The sequence below is a fragment of the Pteropus alecto genome, unplaced genomic scaffold (assembly GCF_000325575.1).
Source record: "Pteropus alecto unplaced genomic scaffold, ASM32557v1 scaffold156, whole genome shotgun sequence".
Classification (NCBI taxonomy): domain Eukaryota; kingdom Metazoa; phylum Chordata; class Mammalia; order Chiroptera; family Pteropodidae; genus Pteropus; species Pteropus alecto.
The window spans coordinates 3767228-3793622 of NW_006437746.1; the positions used below are offsets into that span (position 1 = coordinate 3767228).

At 46.8% G+C, this 26395-nt stretch overlaps 1 protein-coding gene and 3 pseudogenes across 3 annotated transcripts in view; 2 read left to right on the forward strand and 2 right to left on the reverse strand.

Moving 5' to 3' along the window:
* LARS2 (leucyl-tRNA synthetase 2, mitochondrial) overlaps nucleotides 1-26395 on the forward strand; it is a 123524-nt gene that overhangs the window by 50832 nt on the left and 46297 nt on the right. For all 3 annotated transcript variants that reach the window (XM_015591742.2, XM_006914855.3, XM_015591743.2), the window contains 3 exons: nucleotides 2488-2631; nucleotides 23379-23486; nucleotides 25478-25637. In XM_015591742.2, the coding sequence (XP_015447228.1) occupies nucleotides 2488-2631; nucleotides 23379-23486; nucleotides 25478-25637 (412 nt within the window). The remainder of the gene's footprint in view (nucleotides 1-2487; nucleotides 2632-23378; nucleotides 23487-25477; nucleotides 25638-26395) is intronic.
* LOC112482094 lies at nucleotides 901-1019 on the reverse strand (annotated as a pseudogene).
* LOC112482120 lies at nucleotides 11172-11290 on the reverse strand (annotated as a pseudogene).
* Nucleotides 16539-16657, forward strand: LOC112482083 (annotated as a pseudogene).

The following is a 26395-nucleotide window of genomic DNA, read 5'->3' on the forward strand; positions in this document are numbered from 1 at the left end:
CTTCAAGGGAAGCTGTGTGATGCAGACCAGGAAGAAGGGATGTAAGAAGCAACTCCGGGCTTCAGGAGGCTGGGATTTGACCACCCCTGGGTTAATCCCCAGGGGAAAGGCTCAGCCCGGGCCCTGCATTTCTGTGGTTGAGGCGGATCATGGTTCTGGGAAGAAATGCGAGTGGGTTCTCGCAGCCGATGTGTCTTTGATCTGAATGCTACGTTCTTGGGTGTTTTTCCTCTTCCCCCCAAAACTTTCACTGGAGGGAAATTACTTTTGTGTTTTGCTTTTATTTGTCTTTTATTCTACACCAGAGTTTTATTATAATGTGTAAACCTCTTAAGAACACATTTTCCTCATTTCATTGCTTTTTGTAACCTAGAGCCTGAGAGATGCCAGGCCGTGTGGGACAGGCTGATAAGAAAATAAAGTCCTATTTGTTTTCATAATCTGCAGTATGCAATACTTGCTTCTCCCCTATCCTCTGATGTTTGCAGGGGCAGAAAGCAAAGGCGGAGGCATATATGGCTTTTCCCCCCTCCTTTTTATATTTTACACGCTTTTAATTGTACGTGCGATGGGGGGGAGGCGTTGAGGAGAGGGCTGCCTCTTGAAAGAACTGTCCTCATTACTAAGTAATACTTGTTTCTCTCTTTTTACCTTTTTAAGTGGTACGCCTCCCAGCCTCTAATACAGGCAGTTGTAATAGATAAGTAAATCATCGTGAGTTTATTAACCTAAAGGTTTTAGGTCTAAGGTACTTTCGTCCTATATTTTGTCTCTACATATTTATGGAGTCGAGGCTTTGGCAGGGCGCTGGGACAAGGGCAGGAAATCATTCAGAGCATGTCTTGCCCAGTCCAACTCCAGGCTTAAAGTTTTCAGTGGATGTACTACTTTTTTTTTTAACGCCTACAGCGCCTGGTCTTCCTAGGTGGTCTCCCATCCAAGTACTAACCAGGCCCGACGCTGCTTAGCTTCCGAGATCAGACAGGATTGGGCTTGTTCAGGGTAGCATGGCCGTAGACAGGATGTACAACTTTTTACTTATAAAATCACAACCCGTAGGTGGGTTAGCCTGTCCCCGCCCCTACGGGAAATAGAGGGTATGACCCAAAAGGAATCATATAGTAAAGAGACCGTTTCCATGCCGAGTTTAGGGAAACACTCAAGGGATGGTCGAACACCTGGAGCTGAGAACAGAAGGAGGGTCTGCGCATCCCAGGCTGAGGGGGCAGTGTTGGGGTACGGTTCCTGGAACGGGGAGAGCGGTGGCTGTGGCAGCAGGGAAGGCCTGCCCAGCAGGGGCTGTGGCCTTCAGTACGCCAGCCGTGGCGCAACTGGGAAGAAGCCAGGGTGCCTCTCAGTGGTTGAGCCCAGCCAGAGGGCAAGGCACAGAGGTCAGCTTCCCTCCCAAACAGGATGTGGAGGGGCAAATGGACAGTATTCAGCACTGTCTCTTGTTAGAATTGCTTATTAAAAGAATGTGTATCAAGTCAGGATGTCTTAGTACTAAAACACATCTCTCTGTACTCGTTACCTTCTTTGTAGTAAGTTGTACCTAAGTGTCATAAAGGAGTGAATGTAGATGGCAGAGGTATTTATTTTAAATGAAGATAGAAATGAATTAGAAACCTATGGAGAGAAACTTTAGATTGGTTCAGACTGCAGGTTCTATCAGTCAAATACAACTATTCCGACAGATCTCACAATAATGCTACCTTTTGGGGGAGGGGGAGGTGGATGTTGATTGGGAGAAGGTACAACAGAATTTTCCGGAATCTGGGAATGTTCTGTATATAGATATGAGTGATGGTAAAAATTCATTGAGTTGTGCACTTAAGATTTATTCACGTTACTCTGTGTATGTTATACCTTAATTTAAACAGAAGTTTTTAAAAATTGCAAAAAAGTATTTATAGTTTTTAGAGACCTGAGTTCCAGTCCTGTCTCACACTCACTGACTGTGTGACCCCAAGCAAGGTATTTAATCTCTCTGTTCCTCCATTTCTTCTTTTGCAATATGGAGATCATATTTTTACCTTAAAAGGTTGTGAGGATAAAAAAAACAGTTTTAGTAAGGCCCTAGCATAGCACCTAGCACATGGTCATCACTCAATAAATGTTAGCTATTTATATTAAGATAAATATATTTGTTTCCTCTAAAGTAATCCAATTCTGCTTTTCCTGTTTACTAACATTTCCGAGCCAAGTTCACCCTTTAATGCAAGAACACACCGAACTTGACTTAGACATGTGCTTATAGACTTTCTTCTCAAACCTGTTCTAATAAGATGCAGGCGCAGAGGCAGTTCACGTGGGCTTTTTTTAACAGCTCACTAACGGTTTCCTTGCCAAGCAATACTCCACGGAGGTGCTGTCAAGTCTCGGAGTAGAGGTGCTGCATTTGCAGACCCTCTCACATGTAAGGGACCTTGAAATGATCCTTCGGTACACTCACCAGCTTGCATCATTTTGTTTCATGAATCGTGACAGGCCTTGGTTAACTGGGACCCAGTGGATCAAACAGTGCTTGCCAACGAGCAGGTGGATGAACATGGCTGTTCATGGCGTTCTGGAGCGAAGGTGGAACAGAAGTACCTCAGACAATGGTTTATTAAGACAACCGCTTATGCAAAGGTGAGTGTCAGCCTGGAAGACTTCCCAAGGATGCCGTACGTGTTGGCACCAGGGCCTTCTGGGAGCTGGAGAGCCTCACGTTGGGGGCGAACTCGAGGAAGGGCTCTTGGAGCCACGGGGTACAGACAGGAAGCACACGAGCCTCGGAGCCGCTCGCCTAGAGGGTGATGGGTTTGGGTCTTTCAGTTATTAACCGGGAATGGCACCTGGAGGCCATCCCCTGCTGGCCTTTCGGCACCCTCAGTCATTGTACTGCCACGGAGGCCAAAAAAAAATTCCGTTTTATCTATGTTAGCAATAAAAGCTAGAGAGGAAAAAAGTATCTTCACCTGTATGGTTACAGTAAGACCTCCGAAAAGGTAGAACGACGTTTTAGAGGGCCCAGAGAAGACCATCTAGAAGGAGAGAAGAGACGGCTGGTCTCCGCGGGGAAGGCCAGGGTGGCAGTGAGCTAAGTTAGGAACCGAAGCACTGGGTTTTAGTGCTCGTGTCCCTGGTTAATAGTGTAAACTGGTGTGAGTCCCTGGGCCTCAGTTTCCTCATCGGTAAAAAGAGGGTGGGACCAAGTGGTCTTTAAGGTACCTTCCGGCTCTTTATGTGTTCAGGGATTCGAGGCAAGGCCAACTAATGAAAGAGGGGCCCCGCTTAAAATTACCAGTAGCCTGGGCAAAATAGCCCATTCCGGGTGTGCCGGAACCACTCCGTGCAAGGTGCCCTTTGAGCTTACCACGTTTCAGGATGTAGGATTGAGCCATCACGCCCTGAAACGCCAGAGAGAAATGATTAAAGCAAAGCAGGGACACTTCCCACAGCACTCCGACAGGGTCTGTACCCGATAGCACGAGGCTGGACACAAACAAGATCTGGAAAGGTAAAAGCATCACGAAGGCCACTGGCGGTATGTCATGATTTTTCTTTCCCCGTGTTAGTCACCAAGAGAAGGATAGTTGTATCTTTCCATGGTACCCCATGGGTTGTGCTGTCGGAATTAGGGTACTGCATGAACTGGACTTCGAGTCAGATCCAACACTGTACTTCTGTATGCAAGAAAGCACGAAGGTATAAAAAACCTCTGATCACTACAGAACTTACAGTACCAGCGCCACATGGATCTATGACCCCCAATGTTCTCACTCAAAACACATGTCTTAAATGAGGCTATTTTCCCATTATAATTAACTCAGAATGTAGCAGAGAATAGCGTATGCATTTGGAAAACTACTCATTAGAACTTGTGAACATTAGTGCCTTGCTCCTTTTAAGCACGTGGTAATATTGAGAGACTGAATGAGAAGAACAAAGCTGAGGACATTGCTCTCTGTAACATTCCAGGCAGGGGGAGCCTCTATCTGCTGACAATCGGGGTCCATTACCAGAAGGGATGACAGGTCACCTCAAGGACCTGTCAGATGACTCTGTAACAGGCATTGTTGTAAAGCCGCCAGATTAGCTATTTTGTTTTGACCTCTGCCTCAAGTCGGAAATGTAATCGCCTAACTGAGGGGCATTATCCTTGACATTGTCAGCTGTGAATTTTCAGCTGTTCAGCAGAAATGGTTAGTTACCATGGTGACTCACCTGGTTCTTGCTGAACTCCTGTGCAGATGTATTGAAAAAGCTGTCTTTGGAGGTCAGCACTTGGTTTGCCCTGAAAATCAGGAGAGGGAATGCTGCGGGAGTGGTAGGCGTGGGCAGAAATCTGTGTTCGCTGCAGGTCCTTGGCTGAGGGCTGCACGCGCACAAAGCAAGACTCCGTAAGGTCTAACAGGAAATGACTGCTATGGGGCTGAGCGAGGAACAGGGTTACCATTGCTCAGGGACCTTGGGGTTATGGCCCAACCAAAAGTATGCAGTCGAGACCCCCAAAAGGCCGTATATTACACATATGGATGACCCCCTAAGATTGAGGACAAAATCAAAAATCTCACCTTGATAAATAAAAGTAAGCCTGACAGCTTCAAAAGGAACTTTCAGAACAAAACATCTGTGACGTTTAACGTATAATAAAAAAGTTACTAGACTTGCAGAGAATCAAGAAATTGTGACCCATAATCAAGATGAAAAAAAAAAAAAAAAGGAAAAGAAAGGCAGCCCAACGGAAATAGATCCTGAGATGATGCCGGTATAGGAATTAGGAGATAATGCCAGAGGCATCTATTATATAAATGGTCTGGTACTTAAAGGAAAAGATGATCATAATGAATGAATAGATGGGGAATCTCAGACGAGAAATGGAAACTTTTTTTAAAACAGCTGGAGATCTAAAACAGAAAAGCATAATATCTGAAATGGACAATTCACTGTTTGAAATGCAAAGGGATGTGTAACGTTAAGTAGGCCAGGGCGGGGGTTGGGAGATCGCGGAGCCCCCTATATGAGGAACAATCATGTGGTGGCCCTCAAACAGAAATGTTTGACAAGTTTGAGAAGCTAAAATAATGATAGCATAGTTGAAACTGAAGAAGCCAAAAGGAGAAACTCAAGATAGGGCTAGAGAAGCTGGAGCAGTGGTTAGGAGCCAGACTGGGCAAAGCCTTTTAGGTCTTAAGGAATTTGGACTTTATCATGGGGGCCATGGCAAGCCATTAAATGATTCTAAGGAAGGGAACGACATGGCCAGATATGTATTTTTATAAGCTCACTGTGGAAAGGGCAGGTGTGGATACAAAGAGACCAGGTAGGAGTCTATTGCAGTGGTTCGGGCATGCATAATTTAGACTTAGGTGAGAGTAATGGAGAGAAATAGGTAGGTCAGAAAAATATTCAGGAAGTGAAATCCATAGAACTTAGTGATCTATTGGGTGAGCGTGTATAGGCGGCGGTGTCCTCGAGAATGACACTGGCTTAGACATCAAGTGGATGATGACGCCGCTTACAGGGATAGGGAGTCCTGGAGGAGACATAGTCCTGACCCTTTTACGTTTGCAGCGGCCATCAGACATTTGATTAGAGATGTACAAACAATAGGTGCTTGGGTAAATGGGACTGAATCTTTAAAGAAGATTAAATGAGATAGGACATCTACTTTAAAACCTGGTATGATAGAAATAGTTTGAATTAGTGAAGAGGTACCGCTATATTGATAAAGATGACATAGTAAATCAGTATGCTTTCCGCTTCAAGTAACTGAAAACCCTAATTATGGTGGCTTAAGCAAATGGGAGGTAACTTTTCCCACATAAGTCCCACTTCTGGGACTGAACTGAGGTAGGGCTCTGAGTTGGCATCTTGGTGGTTCTCTTGGCCTTTCCTTCCTGCCTCATAGTTGCAGTATGGCTGCTGCAGCTCCAGACATCACATTTCCATTCAAAACCGAAAGAAACGGAAGGGGCATGGTGAATGACTATTTCTTTTACCTGGAAAGCAGGAACTTTCTCAGAAACCCCTAGCAAAATTCCACTGATGTTTTCTTAGCCCCAGTTTTATCATGCGGCTGCCCCCAGCTTCAAAGGAGACTAGGAAAGCAGGTTCTGGCTTTTTGGCTTCTATAGTCAAGTCGGTGGGCGGAAGGGAATGGGGAACGGGTGCTGGGATGGCCGGGGAGCTGTGTGCACCGCAGTTACCTTTAGAGCTACGTATTTGCATCTGATTTGGTGGCTCTGTGGGCTGCCGCTGTGAGGTGCAGCTGGTGGTCTGCCCTGGAGCAGGGCCGTGGAGAAGCCATCCTTTCATGCGCTTAACTTCCAAATTATAAAGACAATGCCTGGTGTGAAGATTACAGGGAACCCTGAAATATAAAAATCCTTTCTATTTCAAAGCCATTCTGCAATGTATTTGATTTTTCTCCCCTTACCCCCTAGCCAGTCTTCCTGGGACTGTTTGCTTTGTGAAACGTTAAAAGTGATTTCAGCCACACATTCTGTGGGGGAAAAAAACAACTTGCAGCAGGAGTATCTGAGGAACGTGAATTGGTCTTGGCTGAGATGCGTGGGCGGTATCTGGTGGGCAGCGCTGCCAGGGGAGAGTGTGTATGTGTGTTGGGGGGTGCGGTGCATGGAGGCTTACGTACAGGAAGCAAAAGGGATTCAGTCATGGAGCGAACGCCTCAGTTCCTGACGGCAAGGCGACCGCTGGAGGGCGAGACAAATAGGCACGGCTTCCCATCTGAGCTTTCCTGGTGGACCTGTGCTTTCGACTTCTGCGGCTGCCTCCGCGCAGACCTCGGCGTTGCGGCGGATGCAGCCCGTCCTTATGATCTGGTGGACCTGTCTTTCGACTTCTGCGGCTGCCTCCTCGCAGACCCTCGGAGTTGCGGCGGATGCAGCCCAGTCCTCATGGTGCTTAGTTCCCCCCACCCACCCACCCTGGCAACTGCTCGAATACAAGCCAAGTCCATGTTCACCTCCCACTTCCTCCCTGTCACCCCGATCTGATCAGTGCTCAGGCCCGTACGTCACCATCTTATGTTAGCCTCACACTGACCCTTTGAGATTACGCCCTCCTGTCAGCCCCGTTTTACTGACGAGGAAGCTGAGGCTCACACGTGTCGTTAGTAACAGCACTGGGGTTCACATCGGCTGCTCGAGCTCCTAACCGGCGGTCTATACTGCTTCTTGGTTGGTCTGAATCTGTTCATTCTTTCCCCAGATGTTCTGGAGTACCTGGCTGGCCCTCGGGCTAGGTGCTGAGAATACATATGAGAAAAGCTGAGGTCCCTGCTCTTAGGAGCTTGGAGGCTAGTGCTGGGGACAGTGGCAGACATGAGTGGTCCCAGTCCAGTGAGGTCGCAGTCACACTGCAGGAGGGGCAGCCCCAGGTCTGCCCAGTGGTCAAGGGGCATCACCCAGGAGCCGATGAAAGACAAAAAGTGCAGGACGTCTGGAAGGGACCGTTCTGTCGCCTTCCAGATGTGCAGGCGATGTCACCCCTCACGAGCGTTTCCAAGCAGGGTTTCTGCTGACGGGCAGTGATGAGCTGTTATGAAATCGGGGCCATGGGAGGTAATAAGCCTCGTTTCCCTGCCCCCCGCCCCGCCCCCTGATTTCACTTGGGAACTTGCAGGTGAAGTAGAGGTGCCTTTGTAAGAGCACATTGACCTTGTCAGAGCCCACAGAGAGTGAAAATGGGGGGCTGGAGGGCGAGGAGGTGAGGGTCATGACAGGAGCTCTTTGGGGAGGTGGGGGAGGAGGCCGGAGTAGAAAGACAGGCACAGAGCAGTGGTGCAAAGGTCTCGTCTCCCACCCGTGTCCCTGGGTGCCTCAGTCCCCTGAGCTCTGGAACAGGACCCTCGGGCACCCTCATTCTAGCCCTGAGGCCTTGCGTTGCTTGTGCCAGCGTTTGGCTGTCTCCTGGAAATTGGGCCTTTTTGCTAGCTTTCCCAGCTCCGCCCTCAGCCCCGGACCAGAGGCTGGCACGCAGCTCTACCAGCTGCGCCTCTCTGTGGCAGCAGCCAAGCCATCCCAGCACTGCCCAGAAAGCGTGGCAGAGGGGTTGGTCGGCGAGGTGTGGCGGCTTGACCCCACTATGCCCCCAGCCCCCAAGAAAGACCCTTGGCCTCTTCCTGGGTGTGCAGCCCGGACCTTCACATGCAGTGTGCACACGAGAGATGTTGGCCGAGGAGGCAAAGTTTCTGAGAACCAGGAGGAGCAAGTGAGAAACGTTTATCGAGCTGTCAGCTTCTCTGCGGGGCTGTCATGATAAAGAGCTGTGAGGACTCAGGCCGGGGTCACATCTCACGATGATAACACTCTCATTGTCTACTGCGGGTGGCTCTAAAGCTCCGCATTCCCCCCACCACGCCCACTGTGGTCGGTCAGGGCTGAGGGAGGTCCAGGGTCCCCCGCCTTGTAAAAGATGCCCTTCCAGCCACTGCGTGGTAGGGTGGCAGCACCCGCAAGGCTCCGGGCCCCAGGGCCCTCGTGGCCGCGCTCGGACGCGCCCTGGTGGCCGGCTTCCTGCCAGCACTCTCCCCCTCTCTCCCCTGCGCCTCCCACTGTCCCTCCTTTTAGAAACAGCAGACTCTGCTCCTGTCCCCAGGATCTGGTTTTGACTCCCCGTCTCACGGAGCTAATTACTTGTTCGATTCTGCTCCTTCTTACGTAATGTCTTACTTCTGTTGTCTGTTTTACCTGCCTCTTCAGGATCTTTTCTCTCATAAGCTATAAACTGAACTCAATTCTCCACCTTCCATCCTATCATCCTGTCCTCAGCCCCCTCAGGGAGAGCTCTCCCCACCCCTCCAGGGGCGGGAGCGGGCAGGAGCCAGAGGGGGACAGAGACCAAAGGAAGCAGCTCAGGGAGAGCTCTCCCCACCCCTCCAGGAGCCAGAGGGGGACAGAGACCAAAGGAAGCAGGGGACTCGAGGCTGACATGTCCCCAGCACTTCCCAGGCAAGCAAGAGGCCGCCTGGAGCGGATCAGGAGACTGGTGTCTCTGCCGCAGCCACGCTCAGGGTGCAGGCTCCTGCGTGGCAGCCGGGGGTGAGGGCGAGGCTGCTGTCGGGGACAGCTGGCTGGCTCTGAGCAGACCCTAGCGGGAACTGCTGCCTGGGAAAGCTCACCAGAGTTGGTGCAGGACCCGGCCCTGGCTCTGGCATTTAGAAACCCAGGGGGTCTCTAGATCGTACAGACAATTAGATTACGTCTCCCTGAATGCACCGCCTTCCTGGCCTCCTCAGAATTTCCCCTATGCCTGATCACATCTGCCTGCGCTCTGGATTAGGGAGGCTGTGTGTGACCACCCTCTTTCCTGACCCTGAGTTCTTGCACAGCCTGCCACCCTTCCCTTAGGGAATCAAGGCAGCCACGCCCACACACCCACACCCGCTGCCAGCCTTTGAGGATGAACTAGAACTTCTGGCGCACATGCTCTGCAGACGGCGAGGTTTCACTCCGTTTTTGTTCTTCTTTGCAAGATACTGAAGAAATGATTGCAAAGGGAAAATGCGAGAAATAAATTAATAGTCTGCTTTTTATGGTATATTGACAATGAAATAAATTGTAAATTTGACTAGGAAAAAAACGAAGACAGAACTAAATATTACGTCTTTGCTCTCAAACCCCGAGTGGGCTTTCCGAGCTCCTGGCCAGGTCTTTTTGGAGGGGACAGGCCCCCTTCCTTCTTTAAGTGTGAGTCTGGACTCCAGTGGGAGGAAAGAGATTTATCACACCTCGCTGGGGATGGGGGGGTCACTGGGCACGCTAGGGAGGGCTGGTGTCACCAATGAACTTCTTCAGCTCAGGGAGTCATTTAAATTTTAAAGCTAGAAGAAACTTGAGAAAACGTGGAGCAGATCCCCCCGTGTTTAGCTCATAGTCCCCCCTGCTTTTTAATCCCTGCCCCGATCTGAAAAACAAATGCAAACCAAGAAACCCTCCTGCCTGCCTTTGCTGCTGCTTGAAGTTACAAAATCAATACGATGTCAAAAAACAAAATAAAGGGATAAGGTGTTGCTTTATTTTAAACGGCCTATGTCTTGCCCTCCTCCTGCTCCCTAGGGGGCTGACTGCCAACTTGAGGTGTCCTTAAAAATGACAGACCCAACCCATTCCTCGTCCCGGAGACCGCCAAGCCTGGGAAAGCCAGGGCCCACCCCGAGTCTCCGCAGTCCCGGCCTGCATTCTTCCCACCTGCTCTGGAGCACTGGTTCCCAAGCAACCAAGCCCTTGGAGCAGGGAGGCGGGGCATGAGCAGGTGAGGCCGTGTAATAGGTGCAGGGAGAAGGCATGCGTGGCCGTGTGATAAAGTGCGGTGATTAGAGGTTTTCTGGTCCTTGATGGAACTGGCTCGCCAGGCTCTCGGAGCTGGAGCTGCGTCCTGTTCTGCATCATTCCTCTGTACCCCCATGTCCGGTCCTTACCCCAGGGCCTTCCGAGCCCAGCTGCCTGGGAACAGTGAGACTGATCCAGGAAACAGTCGTTAACAGATAATGCATAGCCCCGTTATATTGTTTTGTTTTCAAAACAAGTGTTCTCTTACGGAAAGGGACAGTTTTCCACAGTATCTTCCCATTTCTCTCTCTATTTTGCTTGCTATTTCAGAGAGGCTAAGTCTAAAGCGTCATGTTTGCTCAAAAGAGAGATTTAAGCCTTTCTAGGGCTGTAATAAGTTGTGAACTCTGGTACAATGCAAACTCTAGTTAAAACAAGCATATTAATAGCATGATCTCAACTGTGTAAAAACGTGCACACAAGTGCACACTCTCATACTGCATTTTATCAATTCTAACACACCATTGGTTTTAAATTTTATGTTCCCCTAGGAAACAAAGATGCTGTCAACCAAAGACATCATCGATTGTAAGACATGTCCGAGTTTCAGAGTTTGTGGGGAAAATGTGCATCTTGGAATCATTGGGAGATGGGATATAAGTAGGATGGAAGATACACAGCAAAATATTAGTAGTGCTCTCCCTGGGTGCTCAAGCTGATTTGCATAATTATCGTCTTGGTCCTTTTCTATCTTTTCCAAATTGTCCATGATGATAATTATCATTTTTTAAATTTTTATTTATTTTTTTTAAGGCAAGGCAACCCTTGGTTGACCTCACAGGTTGCAAGGACCTTGTCCGCTTACAATCCCTTATTTTTTTTATTTTTTTACGCCTGTAGCACCTGATGTTCCTAGGTGGTCTCCCATCTAAATATTAACCAGGCCCGACCCTGCTTAGCTTCCGAAATCAGATGGGATTGGGCTTGTTCAGGGTGGCATGGCCGTAGACGATTATTATCATTTTTTATCATCATAAAACAAAACCGCCTGACAGTGGGGTTATGTCGCCTTCATTTACACATCTTGGAAAGGAATGGTCTTATGTTCTTGCAAGTTTTTACTTGACAGGCAGGCTTCCAACTTGAAGGTAATTGAGCAGACTGGGGCTGTCTCCATTTGGTTTTTCTCGGTTAGACCAATAAAAGCTTTCAGTCTTGCACCCAAGACTCCGCTTTCCTGCAACAAAACCACCTTTTCAGGCCAAGGTCACCTGGTGTGGCACGCAGGGCGGAGTGTGCTGGGCGTGGTGTGGCCATCTGCTTCCTCCCTCCCTCTTCCTGTAGGTGCAGTTACAGCCTCTCTTTTGTCCTGTTGACCCAGGGGCAGTGAGATGCCATGGGTGGCTTCTGAAAATCAGAAGCTGTCTCGGCAGACAGATGGCCCTGTCCTTAGGAGAGGTTAGCCTCTGTCATCTTAGGGATGCGGTGGTGACCTTTCATTCAGAACCTGCAGTCGGCGTCTCTCGGAAGTTAGTGGAATTAGAACAGTTCTGCTGAAAAGGTGGATTAACTGCGTCAGAAGGAAGGAGAAAAAGGCTGGTAAGTGTGGCCTGAGTTAGTGTACAGATATGTGACTGCGAAGAGCTTGTCCAAACTGGCTGCCACTGCAGCTTCCGGTTACCCCAGCCTCCCCCACGGCATGCACGTGGGGCCACCCCAACAGTCATACCCAGAAAGCACTTCCTCCTTTCCAGCTTTTGGAAGCTACTTAACAGCAGTAGGTGTGCATCTCTTTTGCGTGCCTCCAAGGTGCACACTTGGTGCACGTGCAGGCTGGTGGGTGCCTCTTCTCCGTTTGCCCCTGTAGTCCCGCCAACCCACACCTCGTTGGCCAGTCACGTCATCAGCAGGGTGCCTTGCTCAGATCTGATTATTTCCCTTCTGGGTTAACAGCACCTTTACGAACTGAGGATCCTGGATATCCCAGCTGTATTTGTAAATAAATGCCACAACAAATAGATTTTGCTAGACATACATAAAACATTTCAGAAGAGAGATTAGAGAGGACAAACATCCTGCCGAATGAGATTTTTAATGTAGAAATCTTCGTACACAGCTTTATGCCAGAATCAAAGCAGAAGAATGAGACTAGGATGAGAGAGAAATTTTATTCTTCCAGAATATTCCAGAGGGGACATCGAGATTTTAAAAACATCTTACTGCTTTCAGAATTGATTTTTCTCTATTAGAACTCCGATATAGACTGTGTCTTTGGAGTGAAACCTTGGCAACAAGAAAAAGTTTTAGAAAAAATACATACAAATTGCAATTCAAAAATAATTGCTAATCAGATCACACTGATTCAGAATTAGGCTAAGTGTTAAGCTTTTAGAAAATGACCATTTTAATTAAATTTTGTCTCTTCCGTTCTATCCCAAATCTGTGCCTGGCTCTCAAGGTTCTGGTTTCTCAGCCCCTACTCCACCCTGCCCTTAGTAGCTAATAAATCCACTTGTTCTAAAAGGTGATTTCTCAGTCTGCCTAACTTTTTTTAACCAAGATCTCCAAAAATGTATCGTGTTTTTAAAATAACTTCTAGAATTTTCACTCGTGCTTCTGTTGTACTTTGTTCTTGATGCTTTAGCTCCTGAACTGTCTTCTCTTGGAAAGTATGGATTTATTCCTGGCATTATTTCTGTTCTTTGAAGAAAGAGATTAGCCATGTTATATCTAATCCTCTTATTATCCTCAACTTTTTAGTCTTAAATCTTCCTCTTTCTCATTCCTGATCTTATTTTGTATTACGAAAGCCTTTCCCATTGGATGTTTGCTTCAGCCCATCTCCTGTTATTTCGTATTCTTAAACATTGGCTCATATTCTGACTCATTAACATAAGTTCTGTTTCAACTTCTTAAAGACTCTTCATTCAGATGGTGTACCTGTCCTAGTGAAATGATTATAAGGCCTTTTTGTAAACCACAGTGCTTCTGTATAAGCTAAATAATAACTACAGGGAAACTTTACAATTTGACTTCAGATGAGTATTAAATACAGGAGTTATTTGTAAAAATTGAATGAGAAGCCCATTTACATTAATTTCTAGGTTCGTATATGGAAGACCTTGCCTTTTGTTTAATTTACATAAAGAGACCAGAAAACGAAGCACGTTGGTCCCAGAACAATCAGAAGATATGGATTAATTCATTATTTTGGGTCTGCTGTTGACTTGGTTGAGTGAGCTGTTTTTTCATGTATTAAATGAGGGGAGTTGTTTAAATTACTGGTTTGCAAATTGTGTCCAAGCCTTAGGAGTCGGTGGAGAGAGCTTAGAAGAGAGAACAGGGCACCTAGAACCGCTCCGTTTTCAACTCTTACTTTACGTTTTGGGTTCCCTCAGATTTTATGTAAGAAAGGATTTCATAGCTCTTTAAAAAAAGAGAAACATCTCAAACCTGCTATTTCCCCAGGTTTTTGGATTCAGGAAGCCAGGAAGATTTCTATACGTTGAGGTTGGCCAGGGCGGGGAAGGGCGCGTCACTGCCAACTGTCACCAAATGGGAAGAACACGAGATGAGATGTAAACCATCTACCATCACTGTGATTGCAACACCCAAAAAAGGAAGGATATACTCTCAACAAAAACAAACAAATAGAAACAGCTCCTTTGACGGAACAGCTGTAACCCTGTGAACACTCCCCACAATCTTCTCGTTTCGGTGGAGACTTGGGGCCAGCCCTGGGATGAGGCTGTCCGGAGCCATTGGGCAGGTGTCCTCTAAAGCCTTGTTCATCCAAAATCAGCCATGAACAGTGTTCATTTTACAGCGGAGACTAAAAAGGCTTGCTGGGTTGTTCTCAAGGTGTCGATTTTATTTGGTTTATTTTTAAATTTCTTTTGGTTTTTAAAAATATTCATAAATTTGATAAGGTTTTTAAACAGGAGGATTTTTCTTTCTCTGTAATTAGCATATCAAAGCATTCACATTTCATTCTATTTAAATCTTTTGTCTTCAACAAGATATGAATATTTTAAGCAAAGCACCTCCACTAGAAGTATTCCAACTTTGACAGAACAATCTAGAGAAAAACGCAGTGAGAGTTTTTTAGACTCTTATAAACTGCAGCTCAGTAATGCAGGGGATGGGAGGGTGTCAAGTGCTGTCAGAATTGGGCCCTGTCCACGAGGAATTTTCTGTGGCAGGAAAGGATAGAATGGGAGGTAGAACTAACCTTCAAATCATGTAATACAGGTTTTATGTGATGGAAAGAAATCAGATACCATGAGACCACATGCAGATTTGCTTGGAAGTTAAATGAGATCTCTTTGGTTATTCATTGGAAAAGAAAAACCATAGGTTATTTTCAGAGTTTATAACACACTAGTTATGTGCTTGTCGGCATGTAAGACCCCCTAAATTGCTCCATAAATTGAAAGCTTTCTTAAATATACATAATTTTATCAGACGATTGATTAATAGTTTATTAATATGAGTATATTAACATATAATTAATATATTCAGGATTTTATACTTTGTTAACAATGATATCAAGATATCGTTTCAGCGAATGTAGGCATACATCGGGATGTTGAAACTTTTTAAATTCATTGATAGTTGAGAGACGTGGTTGCAAACAACCTAAAGTTAGTCTGGTTGCGTTGATCAGAAGAGGATGGGGTTGCTCACAGCTGCTTGGAAAGGCGGGAGACCGAGACTCGGGGAGTCAGGGAGAACAAGGGCGCAGCCGAGATTGTGTCCCAGGGAAGGTCTGGATAGGCCACGGCTGCCATTGGTACCAGCATCTCCAGCCTCTCAATTCTGAGGTGGCATTTAAACCAGTTGGTTGACTCTGGGCCTCTGGGTCACCCCACAGTGTTCCCAGACTGTACCAAGCCTATGATTGGTTACCCTGTTTAGCTTCGACAGAGGAAGAGAGTGGAACGGGGCCAGTGTCCCCTTTCAAGCTTCCGTGGTTGGTGGCGGGGCCCCACCATTCACCCACCTTGTAGTTCCCTCCGAGTAAAAAGAGACGAGGTCCTGGGCAGCCTGAACGACAGAAGGTTTCTGTGCCTCGGGGAGAGACGTTAACAGGAAGCGCATTGTAGTTATGTGAGGGCCGAGTAATGGACTAAGAGACCTGAATTCTCTCCCTCGAGTCGAGGGAATTAAGTTGGAATTTAACGACTCTGCTGAGCTAAGTGATGTTGAGCAAATGGCTACACCTCTGGCGGCCTCTGTGTCCTCACCTATAAAGGGAGGGCATTTTGATGACAGCCTTAGCCTGATGACTCCATAACTGGTGTCTTATCTTCAGGAATAAAATAAAAATATAAGTCAGATAATGGAAGCAGGCAGGTCTCTATTAAGTGCCTCTTCTAAGTAAAAGAAAGAGAAGCTGAAACCGCCTGCAGTACAGACATGGGAAGCTGAATCGAAGAATTGCTCTTGGGAAGCAGTGACCGCATGGTAGGGTGCAGGAGTGGCTGTCACTACCCCTTGCTTCGCGTGCTGCTTTCATGGTTCACCCCACACTTGTAGGGAGACCGGGGGGAAGCTTCTGAGGCTAGTTTCCTCATCTGCGAAGTGGGGATACTGCTCCGTCCTAGATTTGTGCTGTCGTGAAGATGAAATGAGGCAACACACGTACAAGCGCCTGCCACGCAGGAAGCGTTCTACAGAGGTCGCGCCCTTCCTCGATGCCTGGGCTCTGGTTTTGTAGTTCTCCTCTCTGATTCTCTCCCTCAGGTCGAGGGAATTAAGTTGGAATCTAACGAGCATTTGCCCGGTACGAGGCACAGTTCTAGGCCCTGGGCCTGCTGGGATATAAGAAAACCCAGAGCGTGTGCGGTTGAGCCAGATCACAGGCCAGCACCGCCCTATGCCACACTTGCTCAGAGCATTGTGGAATTAAGAGTTGAGACCTATACAATTGTTCATTTGTTTTTGAGAATTTTTATGAGTGTATTTAAGCCAAATTGACCACATGTGCCGGGGAGCAAGATCTCAAATGCTCCTCAGGACCTATACAAATTAACTTAAAAATTATAAAAAAGGCCTTGAAAGCTAGAGGCTTAGAGAGTCCTATCGGACTTCTAATTATGCCAAATTTCTGAACATTGACTTATTAGATGCTTTGAAATATCTTTTCAGGTTTACGGTAAGACAGACAGTAAGAAATTTTAGAGCACCTGCTCCGATGGCCAAAGTTTCTTTCAGGCTTCATTTAGAAATTATTTTGTCTTTAAAAATGTGTGTTTAGTCTACAGCCATGCCACCCTGAACAAGCCCGATCCCATATGATCTCAGAAGCTAAGCAGGGTTGGGCCTGGTTAGTACTTGGATGGGAGACCACCTAGGAAGACCAGTTGCTATAGGCTTCAAAATAAAAATAAAAATAAATGAAAAATAAAAACGTTTGTTTATCAATTGAAGAATGCATTTTATAGAAGTCAATTAAATGATATCTATTTGGAATGGCCTCCTGTGGCTCCTCCCACCTCTCAAGGGAAAAAACTCCCCATCTCAGGTAAAGGCTATCAAACTGGGAAGGAGGTTTGTGAACGTGAGAGAAAAATAAAAACGTTTGTTTATCAATTAAAGAATGCATTTTATAGAAGTACAATTAAATGATATCTATTTGGAACGGCCTCCTGTGGCTCCTCCCGCCTCTCGAGGGAAAAAACTCCCAATCTCAGATAAAGGCATCTGACCTCTATCAAACTGGGAAGGAGGTTTGTGAACGTGAGAGAGCCTCATGGTCAGAGGGACAGCGGCCCATGGGAGCTGCAAGCACAAAAGAGGCTCTGTAGGTACCACACTGGTTCCACGGCATGCCTGCCCACGAAGGGAAGGCCCCTTCATGTCCCTTAGTAGTCGCCAATATGTTAACCTAAAAACAAAAGAGCCTTTCAAAGTGAGAGGCAACACACGTATATTGAGATCAAAAAGAAGATTCAGGAGCCACTAATTCAGGCAGAAGCCCAAATAACGTCCCCACAAAGCTATTCTTACAGCTCTCAACGAACACGCATGGCCACTTGGCAAGGCCTTGTCGATTTTAGATTAACCCATCATCACCAGACTTAGTAGTTAGTTTTTTTGTTTTTACATTTTTTGTTGCAAAATGAAACGCAGATAACCACATAGAACAAATACATAGCTTACCGAGTTATTTGAATGCAGCCACCGTGTAGGTCAAGATGCTGACTTTTGCCAGCACCCCAGCAGCCTTCCATATGCCCCATCCACGCATTTACCCGCCTCGCTTGCCTTCAAAGTAGCCATTCTTTTGACTTTGAGAACAAACGCTTCCTTACATTTTTCTAATGTGTCACCTAAATGTGCCTCCCTAGACACCACGGTTTATTTTTACCCTCACTTTTTTTATTCGATCATGACTTTTAGGTGTCTTAATCTACAGCTTTCCGTTGTCACCCCTTTCATTTTCTTCCCATTTATCTGTTGAAGTACGTGGGCTCTTTGGCCCCCAGAGCGTCCGAGATTTGGCCGATCGAACACTCACAGGGCAGTTCGACATGTTCCTGTGTCCTGCAATTTGTTGACACCGTTATTATAGCAAACACGGTGTCTTCTGTGTAGGAGCTCAGTGACCATTTTGTAATTGAAGGTAATGAGGATGTGGTAACTTTGGTACGTGGTTCATTCGTAAATGAGACACCACATGCCATTTTCTGATTTCCCAAGTAGTTGGTTTCTTTGGAAGAACTTATTTCTAGCATTTATTTTAGATGAAGTATACATTACAATTCCCACCAACCGACTCGCTTCTCTCATGCATCTTTAGGACACAATTTCAAAGATCAGATCCCAGAGCTCCCATGAACCTCTGGGTCAGGCTAAAATTAGTTGTTCAACATTTCAAGTCTGTGCTCTCAGTAACAGAAACCCCTTTATGTTTCTTATATATTTTTTTGAATGTTCTTAAACTGTCACATGCATATATGGCTCTGTGAATTCATGTTCCATGTATGTCAGCCAAGAAGGAAGAATGTGGAGAAAATGTTGTTTAACTGAAAGAGTTAAAGAACAGGCATGTGTGTGCGTGTGTGTGCCTGTGTGCGCCTGTGTGCGCACGCGCGTATGTGCGGAATGGATGAGTTATTTCTTTTTTCAAACTTTATTTTTCAATTACAGTTGACTTTCGATATTATATCAGTTTCCGGTATACAGTATAGTGGTTAGACATTTGTGTAACTTGCAAAGTGATCCCCCTAATAAGTCTTGCACCCACCTGACACCGTACATAGTTACTACAATGTTATTGACTACATTCCCTAAGCTGTACTTCACATTCCTATGACTGTTTTGTGACTGCCAATTTCTATTTCTTAATCCCTTCACCTGTTCACACAGTCCTCCAACTCCCTGGCAACACACCTGGCAACAACCAGTTTGTTCTCTGTATCTATGAGTCCGTTTCTGTTTTGTTTGTTCATTTATTTTGTTGTTTAGATTTCACACATAATTGAATTCCTGTGGTATTTGTCTTTCTCTGTCTGACTTTCACTTAGCATGATACCCTCTAGGTCCATCCATGTCGTTGCAAATGGTAAGATTTCATTCTTTTTTTATGGCCAAGTAATATTCTATTGTCTGTATATACACCACATCTTCTTTATCCATTTGTCTTTCCATTGGGTCATTTAATCCATTTACATTTAAAGTAATTATTGATAGATATGTAGTTATCACCATTTTATTCATCGTTTCTCATTGTTTTCGTGCCCCTCTATTCCTTATTCTCTTGTATGTTGATGGCTTTCTATAGTGTTGTATTTGGATGCTTTTCATTTCTTGTATATCGCTTGTAGATTTTTAGTTTGCTGTTACCATGTGGTTCATACGTACCAAGCTATGTTTATAGCAGTCTGTTTTAAGTTGATGGTTGCTGAAGCTCAAACGCATTCTGAAATCACTACCATTTTTACATACACCCTCCATGTTTTCTGTCACTTTTTTTTTTTTTTTACTTCTTTCGTGTGTTTGTGTGTATCCCTTAGTTTACTGTTAAAGTTACGGATGATCTTCCTACTTTTGCCTGTTAACCTTTGTTCTAGCTCTGGTGTTGGTTGATCCACTGCTTTTATGTGTTTGCCTTTTGTCAGTGAGAATTTTTTTCCTTTGTGATGTTTTCTTATTCATATTTTTTATTTTTTCCCCTTCTTCTTAAAGATGTCCCTTTAACATTTTTTTGGTAAAACTGGTATGGTGGTGATGAACTCCTTCAGCTTTTTCTTGTCTGGGAGAGAACGAGCTTTTCAATCAAGTAAATATTCTGGTTAGTTGAATATTCACATGTACCTATTATATATGTGGTTAGTTGTTTTCCAAAGAATTCATATCCAACTAAATATGTAAAGTACATGGAAAATAACTTAACTTTTCTTTGATAAATCGAGATCTTTTACTGCCTTAAAGCCACCATCATGAGTAATTTTTAAACACCCCAAATACCACATTTAAAAATAAATCAGGTATCAACTTTTTTGGGGGGCAAGGGGGGCAGCTTTCGTAACTTTCTCTTATGAGGCCTCTTGAGATCCCTGAGATTGAAAGGAAGGGAGACCAGGGAGACGGAAGGGCCACCAAGGGGCCCACTGAAGAGCCAGGCTCCTGCGCCTGTGCCCTGGGAGGGCGAAGCCACCTGCCAACAGTCAGCGGTGTGACCACTGGGACAGACTTGTTGAAACCAGAGGCTTGGCCATTCCGGGTCGTTAGAGGCAGGCTTCCTCTTCATTTTCGGCAGGAGAGAAGCGATGAGAAAGGCGTTGGTCGCTACATTACCTTAGCAGGAGCCCCGTTTCTCACTTATTCATTTTTTTCACATATTCGAAGTGCCTGCTGTGTACTAGGAACTAGAGGTGCTGGATATACAGTCGGGGGCAGCACCGAGCATGCTCTTTGCTCTCAGGGACCTTACACTCACAGGAGGAACCAGCTGTAAACAAGCAGGCAAGCCAGCCGAAGAGGAGATGAACACATAGACGTGGAGAGGAGCGTGGGGGGCATCTGCCTCTCTCGGGCGGTGATGTTTACACTGAGACTCAGCGGCCACCACTGAGGGTGAAGAAATGGCAAGAACTTAGCCACTGCCAAGGCCATGAGGCAGCTCGGTGTTTTTCCGGGAGACAGAAAACAAGTCACCTTAGTTGATGCCTTGTGAACCATTGGGAGCCTGAAGCATATCTTTTACCACCTTCTCAGAAGTCATTTTTCACTCAGACAAACACAGAAACATGTGGTCCATCTGGACAGCTTTAATTCGTAGCCATAAGATGTTTTATATTTCCTGCGGAAAGCCTTCTCACAATCACAGGAAGTCGGGATATATGTCTGGCATCAGTGTATGTTGATCTGTGCCTCATTTTACTTAAGACCGGGCAAGCATCCCAAGAAGAATAGAGTTTCATCATCATCATAAAGTGTTTGATTCATAGATCACATTGAACTGTCAAGTTTTAAAAATTCCTGTCTGTGGCCATGCCCGATCATGTCTGATCTCAGAAGCTGAGCAGGGTCGGGCCTGGTTAGTACTTAGATGGGAGACCACCTAGGAAAACCAGGTACTGTAGGCATTTAAAAAAAAATTCCCTTAGATTTTTCCGAGTCGTCTTTATCAGCTCTTTAATTTTCATGAATCTCCTTTCCAAATGACCGAGGAGACTTTTAAATACCCACAGTTTCTAGTTGATTACATATTATCATAAAAGGCATTTTCATCTTTCACGAGTAACAGTCCAGAACTGGCAGAGCCCTACAGTCATTCTGTTGAAAATGACCTGTAAACACCAGCTGGGTCGTTGGGTCTCTGCACTGAGGACCGGGTCGAGTGTCACGTCATTAGGTCCCTTGGGAGCATAAAGGAAGGGGACCTGTCTTTATTAAGCCTTGGTGTGACGTCGCGTTAAGAGGACAGCTCGAACTCCTCACCGAGGCTTTCTAGGGCTTTCCTTTTTCCAGTCTGCACACACGTCTGATTTCTATTTTAATGTCAGTGTAATCTATCCCCTCTGTTCTTTGCTGGCCACTCAGGACTGATGGCCTCGTGGCAAAAGGCTCTCCCTGTCACTGAGCAGACAGCAAGCCCAGGGTTTTCCGTTGCCGCTGCTATTCGAGGCGTCCTGCTGTGGGCGGGCCCTCTCCGGCTGCGTGGGTACCACATGGGGTGGAGCATCCTTCTTCCTCAGTTTTCTTGCCCTCACCTGCACCCTCTCTGTGACCGGCCTGCCTTGCTTCTGCTTCCAAATTCTCCCTTCTTTTTCCTTCCTTTCTTTTCTTTTTGGAGCGTTCTGTCTTCACCCACCCAGCCTCTGAGACCTGCGTCCTCCTTCTCAGTGGCCCACCCTCCCCGCAGCTCTTCTGTATCTCTCTCATTTGTCACTCTGCTCCTTTTCTTCTCTACCTTGCCACTAATTTTTCTTTTCCCGCGACTCGTCTTCACGACCTGTGTCCCATCTTCTTTGATGCGAATAGCATTTGGCATTGAATTTCGATCAGTTACCCAGCCAACAGCAACAGTTGTCGTTCGTGGATTATTGTAGCCCCACCCTTATCTGTGGCTTCACTTGCCCAATTTCAGTTACTCGTGCTCAAAGGAGGCCCAAAACTATTAAATGGAAAATTTCAGAAACAAATGATACATGTTTGAAATTGCATGCCGTTCCGAGTAGCATGAAGCAATTTTGCTGCATCCCACTCTGTCTCGCCTGGAATGAGTCATCTCTTTGACCAGAGTTGTACATGCTTCACACCCGTTAGTCACTTAGTAGCCGTCTCAATTATCAGAGAGTGAGAGAGAGAGAGAGAGAGAGAGAGACCACATTCACATAACTTTCTACACTACGTTGTTATAGTCGTTCTATTTTATTATTAGTTATTGTTATTAATTTCTTATTGTGCCTCATGTATAAATTAGATTTCCTCATAGGTATGTATGTAAAGGAAAACAGTCTATATGAGGTCTGCAGTTTCGGGCATCCACTGGGGGTCTTGGAACATTTTCCCCATGGAGAAGGGAGATTGCTGTATTTAAACTTCATGTTAGGGACTCTGGACGCTCCCGCTTTGTGTATGCCCAGGACCCCAGTGCCTGGATGGGAATGGGTAGATCGCTAGGTGACAGGTGTGGAAAATGCTCTGTGTTGTTTATCACATGACAGAGTAAGGATCTCTGCGGTTTCGGGGATTGTCTTTGGTGATTCTGGTTCCGGTTCTGACGCTTCCATTCCTGCAGGCCGCGTGAGAGCTGCAGCCTCTCGATGCAAGTTCATGGATCTGAAAGCCAGATCCAGAGTGGGCTAGAAGAGATGTGTGTAAAAGCACCTTGCAAGTTACAAAACACTAGACAAATAAAGCATGACTGTGTTGCCTGCATTAATTAATAGTACAATTAGGAATTTTAAATTGGACCCTTCACATTACAAAGATATGATTTACTTTCAAATCCATTGGCTGAAGGAATGTGTCTCATCATGAAAAGATAAGGGCTGGCATGTTCTTGAGGCCATAGAGAATAATTTGTTGAAAAGCCTTCAGGTTTTGTTTTTGTTTTTTAGGATTAAAGGTAGACAAATAATGGTGGAAAAAAATTTGCACTCCTAACAGCATACGTTTATACAAATCAATGTAATGGTTTCTCTTACACTAATTTTTATTTTTCAAATGCAAAAGTGTAACATTTAATGTTTTACGTATGATATAGCTGAGTCGTAGAACACCCATACCTATGAATGGCCTATCTTAGAGTTTCAAAATTCGTAAACTTGAACTGCTTTTGTGGGAGAGAATGTCCTCACCACATTCATCAAAGACGTTAAGTTCGGTCTTGTTAATCTCCTTCCTCCTGAAAACCTTGGCCCACTCAGAATAGAGAAATGGGTCAAACCCATCTCACTGGAGTGATGCCAAGGACACATCTGTTTCTGTCCTTCGTCAGGCTCTTCTGATTGGCACGTGAGCGAGAAGGGGGCTGAATCCCGTCTCCTCCTGTCCCCACTTAGCCTTCCTTAGCAAGCCCAGGATCACTCGTTTTCCTCAGCGTTGTGCGCCTACCTCTCTGTTCTCCTTCCATCCCTACAGGCCATGCGGGACGCGCTGGCGGACCTTCCGGAATGGTATGGAATAAAAGGCATGCAGGCCCACTGGATCGGGGACTGTGTGGGGTGCCATCTGGACTTCACGTTAAAGGTGACCACGCAGTAGCCTTTCCGGAAGCTGAGTCTCACAAACCCCCTCCCGCGTCGTCAGAACTTCCCGAAGAACCCAGCAGTGCTGGGGCTCCACCGCAGTGCTGTCAGAAAGAGCGCGGGCCACCTAGGTCACTTCAGGTTTTCGAGCAGTCGCATTGTTTTAAAAGACAAAGAAACGGTGACATTAATTTTAAAAGCGATTCAACCCATTATATCCAAAATAATTACCGTTACAAGATGTGATCGATAAAAACATTTATTAAGGAGACAGTTTACACTCTTGTTTTAGTACCAAGGCTTCAAAATCCGCTTAGTTTCCTCTGACAGCGCCAAGCAGCCACATTTCAAATGCTTCATGGCCACGTACTGCCTGGCTGGACAGCGCAGGAATAGAGGGTCTTTCGGGGGTCCACGAGCTCCCTGGAAGCATGTGCAAAATATTCGTGTGGGCATTTTCCTGAGCGGTGGGTCTGAGCGGTGAGAATACAGTGGGTCTCACTGTATTCTCAAAGGGGTTCGTGTCACACAACAGGTTAAAGGTTACGGGAGCTGAAGCTCTCTGTGACACCATTTACCAGACGGACTTACAGCTGTCAAGGACCGTGTGCTTACCCAGGGTCCAGGGGAGGGGAGCTGCTGCCGACACCCTGCTCAGAGGTCGCTACCGAAGACCCACCTGCCCCTCAGACCTTCCTCTTCGTCTCTCCTGACTAGAAAGTCGTTCGAACGCTGTTTCTCACCGGGACGTTCTTTTTCATCCTTCTGATTTCTCCTTTTCTAAGCAAGACTTTTGCATTTAACTCCAAACCCTTCCCTCCCCTATGCCAGTCAAAACCTCCAGGAGGAGGGAGCAGCAGCCAAGAGACAGCTGACGCACCTTCCCAGTCTCTTTCCTCCTGACACCTGCTGCTTGTCACCGAGCTCACGATTCCCATGTCACTTCCTCACAAAAGTGATCCAGCTCCCTCCGACTGCAGGCGTGGGTGCCTCCCTCAGGGAGCGGGTGCTTAGAAAACCTCCGAGAAACAAAGCCTGAAAGGCGCTTTCCGAGAAGGCAGTGAGATCCCGGATGTTCCGGCGGTTAGGGCCACCCCTCCTGGGGCCCTGCGCACTGAGCTGAGTCTGGTCCCACGTCCAAGGCCTTTGCTTCTCCAGCGGGCCGAAGGACGTGGCTCTCGGAGCCACTCGGCTGCCCAACATTTTTATTACGAAAATTTTCATCTCCACTCCTAGACCCACCTGAAAAGGAGCTGTCTTGGGAACACTCAGTCATGCAGGTGCTGGGCCAGGTGGCCCCAGACCTGGCTCTGCAGGTGGCACCTCAGGACGTAGTGTGACCTGTGGTCTCGGCCCTGGGCGCCTCGCACGTCGTTAGCACTCTGAGCTTATGAGTGAATGTGTGAAGGAAGGAGCATGTGTCCTCTCTGTGCCTTCTGTGTCTGTCACATAATTGGCATTCAGTTGATGCCTAATGTTTGCCTCTTCTTTGAAAGGCCTTCAGCCAGCCCTAGGGACCTTCCGTCATGAGCTCGGCTCAGGCTTTCCTTTCTTTCTCCTTCAAAACACTATTAACCTCAATGACCGTTTCCTGGTTAGAAAAGTAGACACCTGTGTTTTCACTGCACCTTAGATTCCGGAGGAAAGTATAGCTCCTTCCTCGAGACAGAAATAATAGACCGTTGACAGTTATTTTTGATTCGTGAGCAAAGAAGCCAGGAAAACGGAACGGCATCTCTCTGAGAGTGCTTTGGCCTCCTTCGGTCTGGGGCACCCGGTCCCCCGGTGGTGGGCACGAGGAGGGCTCGGGAGGAGGCACCGTGGTCCTCTCCTGTCCCGCCCCCTTCTCTGGCGACCATTTCAGGCCCCACATCCGGAAGCCGTCCCCACTGTTGGGGACTGAGGAGATGGGGGAGAAGGGGTGTCGCTGGGGAGCACAGCAGCCCAGAGGGAGCAGTGCAAAATGAAACGACTCTGTTCTTGCCCTGCCAGGTCGATGGGCAAGTCACAGGAGAGAAGCTGACCGGCTACACGGCCACCCCCGAGGCCATCTATGGCACGTCCCACGTCGCCATCACTCCCAGCCACAGACTCCTGCGCGGGCACAGTGCCCTGAAGGAAGCCTTTGAGAAGGCACTCGTCCCTGGCAGAGGTGAGTCAGCAAGTCGAGGCCAGGACGGCGGGGAGTGTGTCTCACGCTGGGACAGCGTTTCCCGGAGCTCACAGTCTTTCGTGTCTGTCATCTTGTGTGATGGGTCCTTCACCCTGGCCTGACTTTTTATGTTTTTTTATTTTGAAACATGAGCTTTGAAAATGTTATCCCCTGGTTTTGCTCTGAGTTCCTGGTTCGCTTCCTGAGTTTCTGGCTGAAAACTCAACTCTTTCTCTTTAAATGTAATCTAAATTTAACACTCTCCTTTCTGATAGAAATAGAATCCGCTTCATTTATGATTCCGTCATCAAATAAAACTCTGCTGACGGACAAGAAGGGAGCCACTGAGAATCAGAGGGAACATTTTCAACACCTTAATTTTATTACTTTAGAGAATCCACACAGTACTCGGAGCAGATGAACAAGAGTCCTGCTCAGTACAGGTCTGTCACGAACAGGTCAGGCTGACCCGGAACTGGCATAGCAAGTATTAACGGCCCATGAGGATGTGGGGCGTGCGTGTGCGTTTGTCACAATTCTGTGGCTGCAAGCAGCAAGCTCCATCTCTGTCCAACCCAGAGGAGAAGGGGACCATATTGGGAGGCCGTGGGAGGTTTGCCGACCAGAGAAGCTGCAGAAGGACCAGTCTGGAGAGGACTTGGACCCGGCAGCCGTAGGAGCTTTGGCGGCAGAAACCATCTCTTAAGTGCCACTGACTGAGGAGCCCGCCCTCGCCTCGGGCTCAGTGCTCAGGGCAC